The sequence below is a fragment of the Oncorhynchus nerka genome, linkage group LG13 (genome assembly GCF_034236695.1).
Source record: "Oncorhynchus nerka isolate Pitt River linkage group LG13, Oner_Uvic_2.0, whole genome shotgun sequence".
NCBI lineage: Eukaryota > Metazoa > Chordata > Actinopteri > Salmoniformes > Salmonidae > Oncorhynchus > Oncorhynchus nerka.
This window is the reverse complement of record NC_088408.1, coordinates 77,522,916-77,540,059: the sequence shown is the minus strand read 5'-3', so window position 1 is coordinate 77,540,059 and position 17,144 is coordinate 77,522,916. Positions and strand designations below refer to the sequence as shown.

At 42.4% G+C, this 17,144-nt stretch overlaps 1 protein-coding gene across 3 annotated transcripts in view; it reads left to right on the top strand.

The window, feature by feature from the left end:
• gpat2 (glycerol-3-phosphate acyltransferase 2, mitochondrial) overlaps positions 1-14,459 on the top strand; it is a 62,278-nt gene extending 47,819 nt beyond the window's left edge. For all 3 annotated transcript variants that reach the window (XM_065026727.1, XM_029678407.2, XM_065026726.1), the window contains 12 exons: positions 9,675-9,757; positions 10,244-10,362; positions 10,710-10,780; positions 11,041-11,204; positions 11,279-11,382; positions 11,484-11,668; positions 13,268-13,345; positions 13,452-13,559; positions 13,629-13,749; positions 13,871-13,939; positions 14,104-14,159; positions 14,249-14,459. In XM_065026727.1, coding sequence (XP_064882799.1) covers positions 9,675-9,757; positions 10,244-10,362; positions 10,710-10,780; positions 11,041-11,204; positions 11,279-11,382; positions 11,484-11,668; positions 13,268-13,345; positions 13,452-13,559; positions 13,629-13,749; positions 13,871-13,939; positions 14,104-14,159; positions 14,249-14,365 — 1,275 coding nt within the window. In that variant the 3' untranslated portion in view covers positions 14,366-14,459. The remainder of the gene's footprint in view (positions 1-9,674; positions 9,758-10,243; positions 10,363-10,709; positions 10,781-11,040; positions 11,205-11,278; positions 11,383-11,483; positions 11,669-13,267; positions 13,346-13,451; positions 13,560-13,628; positions 13,750-13,870; positions 13,940-14,103; positions 14,160-14,248) is intronic.
• The last annotated feature ends 2,685 nt before the right edge of the window (positions 14,460-17,144 follow it).

Here is a 17,144-nt window from a genome sequence, read left to right as displayed (position 1 = left end):
AAGTGGCTCAGGTAGTGCAGCTCATCCAGGATGGGACATCAATGCGAGCTATGGCAAGAAGGTTTGCTGTGTTTGTCAGCGTAGTGTCCAGAGCATGGAGGCGCTACCAGGAGACAGGCCAGTACATCAGGAGACGTGGAGGAGGCTGTAGGAGGGCAACAACCCAGCAGCAGGACCGCTACCTCCGCCTTTGCGCAAGGAGGAGCACTGCCAGAGCCCTGCAAAATGACCTCCAGCAGGCCACAAATGTGCATGTGTCTGCTCAAACGGTCAGAAACAGACTCCATGAGGGTGGTATGAGGGCCCGACGTCCACAGGTGGGGGTTGTGCTTACAGCCCAACACCGTGCAGGACGTTTGGCATTTGCCAGAGAACACCAAGATTGGCAAATTCGCCACTGGCGCCCTGTGCTCTTCTCAGATGAAAGCAGGTTCACACTGAGCACATGTGACAGACGTGACAGAGTCTGGAGACGCCGTGGAGAACGTTCTGCTGCCTGCAACATCCTCCAGCATGACCGGTTTGGCGGTGGGTCAGTCATGGTGTGGGGTGGCATTTCTTTGAGGGGCCGCACAGCCCTCCATGTGCTCGCCAGAGGTAGCCTGACTGCCATTAGGTACCGAGATGAGATCCTCAGATCCCTTGTGAGACCATATGCTGGTGCGGTTGGCCCTGGGTTCCTCCTAATGCTAGACCTCATGTGGCTGGAGTGTGTCAGCAGTTCCTACAAGAGGAAGGCATTGATGCTATGGACTGGCCCGCCCGTTCCCCAGACCTGAATCCAATTGAGCACATCTGGGACATCATGTCTCGCTCCATCCACCAACGCCACGTTGTACCACAGACTGCCCAGGAGTTGGCGGATGCTTTAGTCCAGGTGCGGGAGGAGATCCCTCAGGAGACCACCTCATTAGGAGCATGCCAAGGCGTTGTAGGGTGGTCATACAGGCACGTGGAGGCCACACACACTACTGAGCCTCATTTTGACTTGTTTTAAGGACATTACATCAACGTTGGATCAGCCTGTAGTGTGGTTTTCCACTTTAATTTTGAGTGCGACTCCAAATCCAGACCTCCATGGGTTGATGAATTTGATTTCCATTGATAATTTTTGTGTGATTTTGTTGTCAGCACATTCATAGCACAACTATGTAAAGAAAAAAGTATTTAATAAGAATATTTCATTCATTCAGATCTAGGATGTGTTATTTTAGTGTTCCCTTTATTTTTTTGAGCAGTGTGTATATATATAGAGTACAGGGAACATAAGGTTGAATATATTATTATAGACCTGCTAGATCTACTGTCTCTTTTATATTATGACATTTCAGCTAGATCTACTGTCTCTATTATATTATGACAGACCAGCTAGATCTACTGTCTTTATTATATTACAACAGACCAGCTGTATCTACTGTCTCCATTTCACTTTGGCCATTGTTGTGGGCCTGCCCTCCCCTCAACAGCCTCAAATAGACTATTTCATGTGAGTTGGGGTGGGGCGGCAGACACACGCATCTCACATTTCATTACATTTTTAGATATTGCTTCTAAATTTAAAAGAAATCATAAATAATATTTCATATTATTAATTTCAAACAAGGGCATTAGCATGAGAAGAACTTACCAGTCCAAAACGATGTCCTCTCCGTTCAAAGAAATATTCCTCCACTTGGGAATCGCTAAATGAATCGTCCTACAACAATCTCTGTCTCACTTTTCCAATCAATTTCTTCTAAAATTGTGTGTACATCTGTATATCTAGACTTAGCTTTCCCTGACTTAGTCGCCATACTGATTGATATATAAACAGCTGAATCTGCGCGTTTACCAAACAATGCTGTGCTTAATATGCGTAGCTCCTTCCGGTATAAAACTTCAATAGCGAATGACTCTCTTTACGCCGGAGTTTACTACATGGGTTGGTCTTCCAACACACAACCATTGCATATTGCCGTTTACCTCAGCTCATTGACTATCTACCCAGCTAGATTTCAAGACGATCAGTGGTAATTGGGTTAAAATACAGTCAATCAACGAAACAGTGGTCATATCATTGGTGCACAGTGATGTCATTATCTGTTGTCTTCAAATCGGTTTCTTTCAGTCAATACGTCCCGCAAAATAGCCCATCATGTTTGGTTCTGTTACAAACAAACCAGTTGATTGCAATGAAACCAAACATGACTGGAAAAGTCACGTTTTGTGTGGGTATTTACCCTCGAATGGGTCGTCGTCAAATGGAATGAGACGGAATTCACGACACGAGGTTCACAAAATGTTTTGTGTTAGGCTATAAAAACGGATTTTATCAAACAAAAGATAATTCATTGTGTAACAATGAGCATTGGGATTGCAAACAGACGAAGATCGTCAAAGGTAAACGATTTATTTTAATGCAGTTTGTGATTTTGTTATGCCTGTGCTGGTTGAAATAGTTTTTTTTTATGGGGCTCTATTCTCGGATAATCGCATCGTATTCTTTCGCAGTAAATCCTTTTTTAAATCTGACAACGCAGTTGGATTAGCAAGATTCTAGGCTTTCGATACATGTGAGACACTTGTATTTTCATGAATGTTTAATATGACTATTTATGTAGCGATCACCGTATGTTGTGGAATTTCAGCCCGCTACCGGGTTCCGTGCGCATAGAGGTTAACAAAGGAAATTGAAGGACTAACAGTACAGTTAGATAGCAATAAAAAACTGTACCACAGAGGCAAAGAATAAGTTGGAGGAAAAACAAAAAGAAATGGAGGAAATTATTCAAGAAAGATCCAGTGTAATATATTATAAAAAAATAAGCGAACTGGATGGAATATGTGGGAAAATGCACCAAATTATTTTTTAATTTTCAATATAGAAATGCTACCAAAAATGTATGGAAACTTGTTACAAATGGAGTAACGCATGATTCACCAAATTATATTTTGAAAGAGGAAGTAAAATACTTTAAGAATGTTTTAGTTTCAGTCTCCTCCATCTCCACTAACTGAAACTAATTGTATGGATATTTTTCCTAATAATAATAACATTAACATCTGTACAGAAAGACAGAAAGACATGTGAAGGCCAAATTACAGAGGAGGAACTTGCAATTAAAGCCTTTAAGGCTGGGAAAACTCCAGGGCTGGATGGCATACCAGTGGAAGTATACAAAACGTATTTGATATACTCAGAGGACCATTATTAGAATGTTTTATCCACTCCTATATAAATGGTAGATTATCAAACACGCAACCAGGTCTGATATAATTATTACTGAAACAGGACACAAGTGGTGTGTGTATATATAAAGTTCCAGTTCATTTAAAAAATTGGAGACCTCTTACACTTCAGTGTTGTGATGCAAAAATCCTAGCAAAATGCTTGGTGCATAGAATTAATAAAGTATTGTCAGATGTTATTCATCCAAATCAGACAGGTTTTTTACATGGACGATACATTGGAGATAATATAGTATTAGGGCTGTTCAGAACGAGGGTCGAGTCTAGTGTACTGTTGTGGTTGGGGCGCGCGACATGAAAGCTCGCTCCACTTTGTTTTTGTCCGGTATTGAACACAGTTTATCCCGTCTTAAATTTGATCGATTATTTACGTTTAAAAATACCTAAAGTTGGATTAGGAAAGTTGTTTGGATCAAGTTTACATGTAACTTATTAGATACTTTGTAGTCATGTTGCGCGAGTTGGAACCGGTGTATTTTCTGAATCAAACGCGCCAAATAAATGGACATTTTGGGGATATAACGACGGAATTTATCAAACAAAAGGACCATTTGTGATGTTTAATGGGCATATTGGAGTGCCAACAGAAGAAGATCTTCAAAGGTAAGGCATAAATTATATCATTATTTCTGACTTTTGTGTCGCGCCTGGCGGGTTGAAATGTGATTTTCATGTGTTTGTTTGATGGGGTGCTGTCCTCAGATAATAGCATGGTTTGCTTTCGCTGTAAAGCCCTTTTGAAATCTGACACGGTGGCTGGATTAACAAGAAGTTCATCTTTAAACCGATGTATAACACTTGTATGAGTCATGAATTATTATTATGAGTATTTCTGGTTTTGAATTTGGCGCGCTGCTATTTCACTGGGTGTTGTCAAATCAATCCCGTTAACTTCTTGATGCACCCATCCCGTTAGCGGGATGATTTTCGTCAACATCCGCTGAATTGGAGAGCGCCAAATTCAAATTAAATTACTAAAAAATATTTCATTTTCATGAAATCACAAGTTCAATATCGCATAACACAGCTTAGTTTGTTAATCCACCTGGCGTGTCAGATTTCAAAAAAGCTTTTCGGCGAAAGCATACCAAGCGTTTATGTAAGGACATCTCTCTCAGCAGACGAAACATTACAAATAGCTAGCAGCCAAGTAGATTGAGTTTATTTAATTTTTTACAGGGACAGTGCACATTAATCAACGTTTCAGTAAAAGTGCCGGTTTTAGCCAGCCGGCTAATTTTCAACCGCAGTCCCTGGGCAGGTTATTAAAAACAATTATAATATAGACAATCATTGAGCAGTGAGCACACGCAGAGCAACGTAGGACAAGCAAGACGTAGCATACAGACATAGAACAAAAAGCAGCAAGACAAAATTCATAAAAGCAACAGTGTTTCCACACCTCACAAGCTACAGACAACATGGAAAGCAGCAATACACAGCTAGGGATTATGATCACAAATCTGATTGCCCTTTAGCCATGCATTCTTACATTTTGTGAAAGTGTGATATGTGGTGCAGTTATGTGTGTTTGATGGCAGTGTATTCCAGACAAGGGAAGCTCTCACAGAGAAAGCAGATTTACTAAAGGTGCTTTTCCTTAAGGGAACTATACAGTCACCTCTCATGGCAGACCTTGTGGATCTGCTGCCATATGTTTGGTCACGAAAGTCAGAAAAGCAATAAAATGAATCACTTACCTTTGATGATCTTCGGATGTTTGCACTCACGAGATTCCCAGTTACACAAATGTTCCTTTTGTTCCATAAAGATTATTTTTATATCCAAAATACCTCTGTTTGGTTGGAGCGTTATGTTCAGAAATCCTACAGGCTTGAGCGGTCATGACCGGGCAGACAAATTCCAAATAGTATCTGTAAAGTTCGTAGAAACATTTTGTAATCAATCCTCAGGTTGTTTTTACAATATATAATCAATAATATTTCAACCAGACTGTAGCTTCTTCAATGGGAGAGAGAAAATGTCTGCTCCAAGCTGTTGCGCATGCAAAACGCTGCTGGCACCCAGCCATCCAATGATGCGATGTGATCTTTCTAGCTCATTTTTCAAAATAAAAGCCTGAAACTATGTCTGAAGACTGTTCACAACATGTGGAAGCCATATGAAAAGGAATCTGGTTGATATCCTTTTAAATGGAGCGAAGGCAGGCAATGGAACAGAGGTTTCAGGAAAAACAGCACTTCCGGGTTGGATTTTCCTCAGGTTTTCGCCTGCAATATCAGTTCAGTTGTACTCAGACAATATTTTGACAGTTTTGGAAACTTTAGAGTGTTTTCTATCCTAATCTGACAATTATATGCATATTCTAGATTCTGGGCCTGAGAAATAGGCAGTTTCATTTGAATACGTTTTTCATCCAAACATCAAAATACTGCCCCATACACTCAACAGGTTAACCACTCTGGGATAGGACGATTGCGTCCCACCTGACCAATAGCCAGGGAAGATGCAGAGCGCCAAATTCAAATAAAATACTATAAAAAATCAAACATTGCTGAAATCACACATGTAAGATACCAAATTAAAACTACACGTGTTGTGAATCCAGCCAACATGTCAGATTTCAAAAAGGCTTTTCAGTGAAAGCAAACGATGCTATTATCTGAGGGTAGCACCTCCGTATACAAAGAGAGAACATATTTCAACCCTGCAGGCGCGACACAAAAAGCAGAAATAAAAATGTAAATCATGCCTTACCTTTGACGAGCTTCTTTTGTTTGCACTCCAATATGTCCCATAAACATCACAAATGGTCCTTTTTCGATTAATTCCGTTCATATATATCCAAAATGTCCATTTATGTGGCGCGTTTGATCCAGAAAAACACAGGTTCCAACTTGCCCAACATCACTACAAAATATCTCAAAAGTTACCAGTAAACTTTGCCAAAACATTTCAAACTACTTTTGTAATACAACTTTAGGTATTTTTTTAAAGTAAATAATCGATAAAATTGAAGACTGGATGGTCTGTGTTCAATACAAAAAGAAAACAAACTGACGCTACTTTTCTGGTCACGCGCATCTATCCAACAGTCCACTTCAAGTGACTCTCATTCAAGATGGCCGTACTTCTTCATTACACAAAGGAAAAACCTCAACCAATTTCTAAAGACTGACATCTAGTGGAAGCGATAGGAACTGCAAGCAAGTGCCTTAGAAATCTAGGTCCACATAGAAAACCCATTGAAAAGAGTGACCTCAACAACAACAAAATTCCTGGATGGTTTGTCCTCGGGGTTTCTCCTGCCAAATAAGTTCCCTTATACTCAGACATAATTTTAACAGTTTTAGAAACTTTAGAGTTTTCTATCCAAATCTACCAATTATATGCATATCCTAGCTTCTGGGCCTGAGTATCAGGCAGTTTACTTTGGGCACACTTTCATCCGGATGTGAAAATAGTGCCCTCTAGCCTTAAGAATTAAGGGATTAGAAATCCATGGTTTAAAAACAAAGGTGTCATTGTACGCTGATTCATGTTTTCTTTTAAAAACACAATTAGAATCTTTCCACGGCCTCATAGAGGATCTAGATACTTTTGCTATCATCTCTGGATTAAAACCAAATTATAAGTGTACTATTACCTATTGGATCACAAAAAAATGCAAATTTTACATTACCGTGTAGTTTACCAATTAAATGGTCTCACTAAAGGCATCAGTCATACAAAAGTTATACTTAAATCCAAACTGGTTTTCTAGTCAATTGGTAGGAATGTCTCATCCTATGTTCAAGAATGGCCTTCTTCCCTTTATTCAGATTACAACCTGCTCACTTTCGGTTGTTTGAAAAGGAAATCATCTCAAATATCGTTATTTTTTTTAAACAAGCCTTAGAGAGTTGGTTGCAATTTCAGTTTAATCCACCTGAAATACAACAAATACAACAAATATTGTGGTTAAACTCAAATATACTAATTGATTAAAAATATATATATTTTTCTAATAAATTATTTTAACAGGTGTTTTAGTGAATGATATCATAAATAGGACTGGTGGAGTTATGTCACACATGCAGCTAACACAACAAAATTACAACCAACTAATTGCAGCACTACCACAAAAATGGAAGAGGCAAGTAGAAGGGGAAAAAAGTAAGGAACTGGTATGTCGGCCCTGTATTAAAGAACATAAATGGTTAAAGAAAAGTGTGATAAATAAAAACATATACCAATTGAGCTTGCTGTCATTGCAGGTAATCTCAACGCTGTGCGTTACAGGAATGACATCCTCTTCCCTCATATGGTACCCTTCCTGCAGTATCACTTCTTCTTTAGTGAATAACTGTTCAAAGTTCATACCAAGTTGCCGTAATCAGCTCGCACTATTCTGGCTGGTCTAGTTGAAATTCACCATTCCAGCGTAGGGATCGTCACTTCCACGTTGAAATTCGTCCTTTTAAACATTTGGACACCAGTCCTCACGTCGTCGGGAACTAAATTGACATCCGTCAACGGGCTTTTGTACTGTGGGAGAGAAGGTCGTGTTTCATAGTTCTCAACCAATGTCTGTTCACTTGGGGGTGTCCACTGAGTGAGCATAGTTTACTTATGTAAACATTTCTCTCATTTAGAAGCTAAAATTACATCTGGTCACAAATAGTTTCATATTTAAACATTTAAATTGCCCAACCATTCCATGTGAATCTTATAACTAGAATGTGTAGATGTCCCAAGATTACATTTGTCGTCCTTTCATCAGATATAATGTCCCAGACACCAACTGATCTGATATCATATTCTTTAAGTACCAACGGACACTTTCAACTGGTTGAGAAAGGGAAATATTGTTCCATTCCTCAACCTTTTGATGTTGCCATACTCTCTCTGTTAACAAATGGCTTTCGAAGAGTCCATTCTGTAGAGTGGAGAGAAAAGGGGGAAATGTATTTATGGGGGGTCATAAACCTCACCCAACAGGGCAACGTCATGACAATGTTTTGATTTTATACCTTCTAAGCCTGCATGGTGCGACTCTAATGATGTTTTGAAAAAAGGCATGAGCTCTGATTAGGCTGTACACATTCATCAGTCTCTCATTCACAATTTGACAAGCATTTGATAATGTCTCAAATTTCCTGGCTGCATCCCCTTTGTGGCCGTAATGCCCACGAAAAAAATCTGTGCCCTTGGGCTGAATATAATAATTATGATTCCTTTCTCCCGGCTGCGTGCCGAAGCATCTCACTGGCTCTCAGTCACGTGGTACATGTCTTTCTCACAGGCTACAAGTGAAGACAGACACATCGGGGATGGAACTGTGCGCGTCCTTATCCAATTCCGAGGCGCATATTGGAAGAACTGTCCACATTTACTTTTTGTCAACCAACAAGATGAGTAGGCGTAACAAACAGCAAAAGCACTAGTCTATATACTATCCCCATAGAACAAAAGTTCACCTATTCCGTGCGAGAAATAAATATTCCAAACATAGCCCGGCACAGTTGTGGAATGCCCTAGATCCCAAATTAATACAACCACTAGCATCAAAAAAACTGTTTTAAGCAATGAGCCTGACAAAACAGATGAGAACATTTAGCTTCAAATGTTGTTAAACTATTAGGCTATTTCTTCACATTAAAAGCGCAGCAATGCGCAAATGGCAGTAGGCTATAAGCGCAAATGTTCCATTAGCAGGAAAACACCATTCTCAAAAGTGACCACAGATGCGATGATGCATTAAATAATTTTATTATAAAGGTGAATTATTATGGTGAAAATTATCTTCCCCCAAACTTGACACTCACGCACGGCTAGTTACAGGCCTCTCATCTTTTTTTAAGTGGGAGAACTTGCACAATTGGTGGCTGACTAAATACTTTTTTGCCCCACTGTATATGTGTGGAATTAGTTAGATTTAAAATGAACCATTATCATGCACCTGTCTTGAAACGGGGCATCAGGAAAAATGCATGTCATCTATGCATTTAAATAGCAAATGGAGGACACTTTTCCATTGGTTTATTTTCACACCAGTCAGGTAGGCTCTACTCCTGTTGTAAAGAGAAGCAATGTGCTAAATATTAGGAAAGTTGATAAATAAAGTAAGCTTAGCCTGAAGAAAGCTGATGGAATCGGCCTCTTTTTAATAGAGGCCATCACTCTGTTTTCTCGCGCAATTGCATAGCCTATAGAAATGTTGCTCAACATGAGCTCATGGGCTCTCAGTGTTTGATTCGATTTTTGATTACATTTGCATTGACGTCAGAGTGTTTAGAGGGACAGTGGAGTGCCGAGTACCAGGCAGTTAGCAAGTTTGGTGGGCTACTAATGACCATCAGCAGCATCAGAGCTTGGAGAAGCCTAATTACCCAGGTGGAATTTGACTGCCGTCATGACAGTAATGCGGTCACCGTAACAGCCCTAGTTGTTACTGAGTGTGACTTTTCTCTCTGCTGTGTGTGTGTGTGTGCGTGCGTGCGTAGGAGATGTGTGACACAGGGAAGTGTCGTGTGGATGGAGGGCGCCCTCTACAAGATCTCCTGCTCCCTACCATTCTACACAACAGGTGTGTCACATCTTATCTCAATATTTGCTGTTCAGTCCTCACTTCTTATGAAACTCAGAGGAGGAGAGAGGATGATGGGAAAAGGAGAGAGTTGAAAGGGGGTATCAGCAGTGGGGACTGAAGATGGATGGAGAAAGAGTTTGTTGAGTCAATCTGTCTGGCTTTACTTGGTTTATTAGGTCTGTTTAAAGTCTCTATTGTTCACAGCTCAAATAGTAAACACACAGCAGTGAACAGGAGTGCTGGCCAAACCAAGCTGGGAACCTGGTGGGATATACACACACTTTTGATCTGACTCACAAAAACACACTCATTCAAAGTGTCTAACTGATGCTCAAACACCCTGCAGTCTCTACTCTCTAGGTTTTATGCTTCCTGTTGTCTATCTGGCATCGCTAATTGAGATAATTTCCTGTTTTGAAGGAGCTGATTTAGTGAAAGGTCTTCAGGCTGATATGTTTCTGCGCGCCCCTGCCCTTCCTCCAGGTCTGATGCGATATTTGGCCAGAGGACGATGTCATGGATCCTGCCCCCTTGTTATTTGCCTGAGCTCTGCCAATCGGAGAGAGACCTCAGCATTGCCCTCACCCTGCACCTCACCTACTGTGAGTTACACACACACACACACACACACACAGATGCATACATAAGCACACACACACACCCCCACCCTGCCCTTCATCTACTGTGAGTCTATTGCCGTCCTAAATCAACCCCTAGTCCTAACCCCTAGACTCTTCTTGATTTCCCCCTTGTACATCAGAAAGGACCAGATCAGCTATACTGTACTAGTCTGGAGTTTCCATAATATCTTTGACACTACATCACTGTCCAACCCCCCCCCCCCCCCCCCCCTCTCTCTCACACCCTCTGTCTCCATCTCTTTGACATGTCATAATGCCAGTTCCAGTCTATTAACATGTAATATACCTGGTGTTTTTCCTCTTTTTAGCCACTATGTCCTGCATGGCTGTGATGTCCACTAGCCTGGTCTCCTGTCTTCTACTGCACAAACACCGCAAGGTAGTGTGTGTGTGTGTGTGTGTGTGTGTGTGTGTGTGTGTGTGTGAGAGAGAGAACTATTCTCCTGCCAGCCCTGTGGTGATATCACAGGGAACACACACCATCTATGACCATAAACTCAGCCTGGGGGTTAAGTACTGGAGTCCCGTGTTTTTCTGCTTTGCTTCTTATTGTTTGTGTGTATAGACGTTATTAGAGTCGCTGATGCTGACTTTCTACTCTCACCTCATTTTCTCTCTCCACCCCCACCCTCCATCCAGGGTGTATGTCTGTCTGTGTTGTGTCGTGACGTGGCCTGGCTGCTGGAGGAGATATTGTTCAGGAACAGAGATGTGGGCTTTGGGGGGAGTCTGGTTGGGGTGGTCTACCACTCCCTCACCCTCCTCACCCCTCACCTAACCCTCGCTGCCCATCCCAAAGACAGGTAGGTAGGTAGGTAGGTGTGTGTGTGTGTGTGACGGAGAGGGAATACCAACCATTTCTCTCCCTCCCTTCTAGGTCTGATCCCCTCATCGCTCCCCACCCCTCTCTCTCCGCCACTCTCTCTCTTTCCCGCCATTCCCAGATACTCACACACACCTTCATCCATGAGGCCGTCGGAGGTACGTCTGTGCAAATTCATTACCACATTCACAATCTTCATTGATTAGTTGTATTATTTATGACTCTTTTGTTTTTCCTACAATTGACTGTGTGTGTGCAGCGTGTGCGGTGTCTGCCATGCTGTGTGAGGTGGCAGGCTGCGGGGGCAGCAGCAGGATCAGGGGTGAAGAGATTAAAGGTGACGAGGTCAGAGGGGAGATGGAGTTTGACGTTGCACTGTGTCAGGATGAACTGACTGAGAGAGCCCTGCAACTCACACACTTACTGCCCCCGGGGTATATACCTGTGAGTACGTACACACACACACAATGCCCCCTTGTGAACAATACCTGTGAATAGTACACATTCACACACACATACCTACTGTGCCTGGAAATACTATACTAGACACACAATGGACTGGCTGGGTGTGTGTGTGTGTCTTATTCAATGAATGTTTAATGGAGCAGCACAGCCATTCATCTAGCTCTGAGAGTGCGAGAGATTGTGTATGGAGTGTGTGCTCTCGAACTCTCTGTCCTCAAAGGCTTTTAATCAAAGACATAAATACTAGGCCTTTCTCTCTCTCGCTCCCTCCCTCTCTCCTTCTCGCTCTCTCCTTTGTCTGATTGCATCAGTTTTTATTTCTATCTGACTCACACTGTTTCCTCACCCCCCCTACCCATCTGTTTTCCTCACCCCCTACCCATCTGTTTCCTCACCCCCCTACCCATCTGTTTTTCCTCACCCCCTACCCATCTGTTTCCTCACCCCCTACCCATCTGTTTCTTCACCCCCCTACCCATCTGTTTCCTCACCCCCTACCCATCTGTTTCCTCACCCCCTACCCATCTGTTTCCTCACCCCCTACCCATCTGTTTCCTCACCCCCCTACCCATCTGTTTCCTCACCCCCCACCCATCTGTTTCCTCACCCCCTACCCATCTGTTTCCTCACCCCCCTACCCATCTGTTTCCTCACCCCCCTACCCATCTGTTTCCTCACCTCCCTACCCATCTGTTTCCTCACCCCCTACCCATCTGTTTCCTCACCCCCTACCCATCTGTGTTTCTTCACCCCTTTCCTACCCATCTCTGTTTCCTCACCCCCTACCCATCTGTGTTTCTTCACCACTTTCCTACCCATCTGTGTTTCCTGACCCCCCTACCCATCTGTTTCCTCACCCCCTACCCATCTGTGTTTCCTCACCCCCCACCCATCTGTGTTTCCTCACCCCCACCCATCTGTGTTTCCTCACCCCCAACCATCTGTGTTTCCTCACCCCCCCCTACCCATCTGTTTCCTCACCCCCCTACCCATCTGTGTTTCCTCACCCCCCTACATATCTGTTTCCTCACCCTCCCTACCCATCTGTGTTTCCTCACCCCCCTACCCATCTGTGTTTCCTCACCCCCCTACCCATCTGTTTCCTCACCCCCTACCCATCTGTGTTTCCTCACCCCCCTACATATCTGTTTCCTCACCCTCCCTACCCATCTGTGTTTCCTCACCCCCCTACCCATCTGTTTCCTCACCCCTACCCATCTGTTTCCTCACCCCCCTACCCATCTGTTTCCTCACCCCCCTACCCATCTGTTTCCTCACCTCCCCTACCCATCTGTTTCCTCACCCTCCCTACCCATCTGTGTTTCCTCACCCCCTACCCATCTGTGTTTCCTCACCCCCTACCCATCTGTGTTTTCTCACCCCCTACCACTCTGTGTTTTCTCACCCCCTACCACTCTGTGTTTCCTCAACCCCCCTACCCATCTGTGTTTCCTCACCCCCCTACCCATCTGTGTTTCCATATTGACTGATAACTGCCTGTCTGTCCACCAGTAGCAACGAAATATGCACAGATAATGCTCTGACTTGCCCCATTTTTCTGTCTTTCTTTCTCTATAGCCATGTCAGTCATCTCATGGCTTTGCTCTGGATGCAGTGGACACACTGGTGCGCTGTGGCATCCTTGTGATGGAAGAGGTTAAAAGTGCATCACACACAAACGTACATCTCTCACAACACACTTTCACCATTTCAACCCAGTGATTGGGCTTATGTCATTTATATCGTGTGTGTGTGTTTGTAGGTTCCTAGCGATACGCCGATCTGTGATTTCTGGAGGAAGGGTGCTCTGACCTGGAGTGCTTCAGACGACCATTCTGACTGTGAAGAAGGAGAGACACGCTCCTTCAAGGTACACACACAGAACTACTAATCAACACAACTCAGTGACTAAAATATATCTCTCTCATTCTCTTTGTAGTTGAGCCAGCCCAGCCAGTGTCCAGAACTGCTTTTCTTCCTGTGCAGTCTGATGGCTGGCTACCTGAGGGCCCTGTGCTGGGCTACAGAGGGTTTAGACCTCCTAGACACTCCGCTACCAGGTGTGTGTGTGTGTGTGTGTGTGTGTGTGTGTGTGTGTGTGTGTGTGTGTGTGTGTGTGTGTGCGCGTGTGTGTGCGTGGAACTCCTCTGAGTAGCTTTGTGTGTGTGTCTCACCCTGCAGAGGCTGTCTGTTTGGACCAGATACACTCCCACCTGTGTGACACCGCCCAGAGGGACAGGGGACACTATGGTGAGACTGGAATTACAAAATGACATACACACAGAATGCTTAATACCCATACTTCAAACATTTGCCGAATGAAAATCTCCTCTTTAATAACCAGCTTTTATGTCTGGAGGTTACGCACATGACTCACCTTTCACAAACACTGGTTTGTTGTGTGTGTGTCACAGAGAGCTGCTCAGAGGAGGTGGCACGTGTGACCGTCAGGACGCTGACAGACCTGGGGGTGAGAAGCAGTCACTCTGTATATGATTAACATTTTATCAGTGACTCACTGGTCCTTGCACGTGTATCTAAATAGTGTTTGTGTGTCAGGTGCTGGTTGAGGATCAGCAGAGAGGATGTGTGTTCCTGGGAGTCAGTCCACTCTTCCAACAGACAGACAACAGACAGAAACTCCACAGCTTTGTATCCCAGTTCCTCTATGACTAACACACACACACCACAAGAGAACGACCAAGCAGTGAATGGGAGTAAAGTCTATATAGTGAAGCTTATGTTTAGCCTGCTCTTATTGACTTTCATGTGTTTACATGATCAAGTCGTTAGAATTAAGTTGACATTTTACTGTTCTCATCAGGCAATTTTTTTGTTTAATCTCAATGCGTGTTTCAGTTTAGTAAAAGACTTTGCAGTCTTGTTTCAGTTTAGTAAAAGACTTTGCAGTCTTGTTTCAGTTTAGATGTTGCCTTTGGCCAAAGATGTATAGTGATAACTTGGCTTGGAACAGTTCACATTTTTGGACACACCAGAGAAATTGAGAGAAGATGTGTGTTTCTAGTGTTAATGATGCAGAATAGCTCAGTGGAAAGTATCTAGCAAGATTTTTTTCATATGATGCTATTTGTTACGTTTATGTTATTAAACCTAGAAATGTTTTTATTTTCTGAATCCATCATTGCTCTGCTCTCACAAACTTGAAGCACCACACTCCATTAGAAGTGATAAGGGTCATAATGATTGAGAACAATCCCTATAAAACTAATGTGTGGGCAGCCAATCAGTTTATTGTTTGCCAAGTGTTCACATAATTAACAATGGTTTATGGACCAGAGGTCAGTTTAGATTAGAACTCTTGAGTCTTATCAAGTCTAGGCAGTATATTTCTATCATTCCTGTTCTTGGCAGTGTATAACTATAACTGTTCTAGGCCAGGGCTCTCCAACCCTATTTCTGGAGAGCTACCATTGTATAGGTTTTTACTCCAACCCTAAACTAGCAAACAGATATAATAAATTAAACTAAATAACTTCAAACCTTGCTTACATTTCTATATGATCACTGTTATGCATGGAAATACTTTAGAACAGATTTCCGAAAATTAAGAACATATACAGTACCAATCAAAAGTTTGGACACACCTACTCATTCAAGGGTTTTTCTTTATTTTTACTATTTTCTACATTGTAGAATAATAGTGAAGACATCAACTATGAAATAACACATGGAATCATGTAGTAACCAAAAAAGTGTTAAACAAATCAAAATATATTTTATAGATTCTTAAAAGTAGCCACCCTTTGCCTTGATGACAGCTTTGCACACTCTTGGCATTCTCAACCAGCTTCATGCGGTAGTCACCTGGAATGCATTTCATTTAACAGGTGTGCCTTAAGTTAATTTGTGGAATTTCTTTCCTTAATGCATTTGAGCCAGTCAGTTGTGTTGTGACAAGGTAGGGGTGGTATACAGAAGAGAGTCCTATTTGGGAAAGACCAAGTCCATATTATGTCAAGAACAGCTCAAATAAGCGATGGGAAACGACAGTCCATCATTACTTTAAGACATGAAGGTCAGTCAGTACAGAAAATATCAAGAACTTTGAACGTTTCTTCAAGTGCAGTCGCAAAAACCATCAAGCACTATGATGAAACTGGCTCTCATGAGGAAAGGAAGACCCAGAGGTATCTCTGCTGCAGAGGATAAGTTCATTAGAGTTAACTGCACCTCAGATTGCAGCCCAAATAAATGCTACACAGCGTTCAAGTAACAGACACATCAACTGTTCAGAGGAGACTGCATGAATCAGGCCTTCATGGTCGAATTGCTGCAAATAAACCACTACTAAAGGAACTAAGAAGAAGAGACTTAATTGGGCAAAGAAACACGACCAATGGACATTAGATTGGTGGAAATCTGTTCTTTGGTCTGATGAGTCCAAATTTGTGATTTTTGGTTCCAACCGCCATGTCTTTGTGAGACTCAGAGTATGTGAATGGATTATCTCCGCATGTGTGGTTCTCATTGTGAAGCATGGAGGAGGTGGTGTGGGGGTGCTTTGCTTTGCTGATTTATTTCGAATTCAAGGCACACATTCTGCAGCGACACGCCATCCCATCCATCTGGTTTGGGCTTAGTGGGACCATTTGTTTTTCATTTGTTTTTCAACAGGACAATGACCCAACACACCTCCAGGTTGTGTAAGGGATATTTGACCAAGAAGGAGATTGATTGAGTTCTGCATTAGATGACCTGGCCTCCACAATCACCCAACCTCAACACAATTGAGATGGTTTGGGATGAGTTGGACCGCAGAGTGAAGAAAAAGCAGCTAACAAGTGCTCAGCATGTGTGGGAACTCCTTCAAGACTGTTCCAGGTGAAGTTGGTTAAGCGAAAGCTTTGCACACTCTTGGCAATCATTAAGGCAAAGGGTGGCTATTTGAAGAATCTAAAATAGATTTTAATTTTACTACATGTTATTTCAGAGTTTTGATGTCTTCACTATTATTCTACAATGTAGACAATAGTTAAAATAAAGAAAAACCCTTGAATGAGTGTGTTCAAAAGTTTGACTGATAATAAATAAATATATATATATATATATAATATTTCTAGCATGCCTGTTCTAGGCAGTGTACTTTATGTTGGTTGTAGGCAGTGTATTTCTATCATGCTTGTTCCAGGTAGTGCGTTTCTAACATCGCTGTTCTAGACAGTATATTTTATATCTGTCTTGATGTGCTGAATCAGAGCCCAGGAGAGCATGAACAACCAGGGGATGAGGGGGAGGGGGGTCACTGAATAACAAAGAGAGAGCAATCAATACTTAACCTGGGAGAAGAGTGGCTGGACAGAGCAAAAACATGGGAAGATGAGTTGAGGTCAAATAATTCACCCTTACATACTGTAGAAGACAACATGTGCAAGAAACATTTGAACAGATGGAAATAAGTCAAATCAGTTGTCTTGTAAGGCAACAATATAGCATG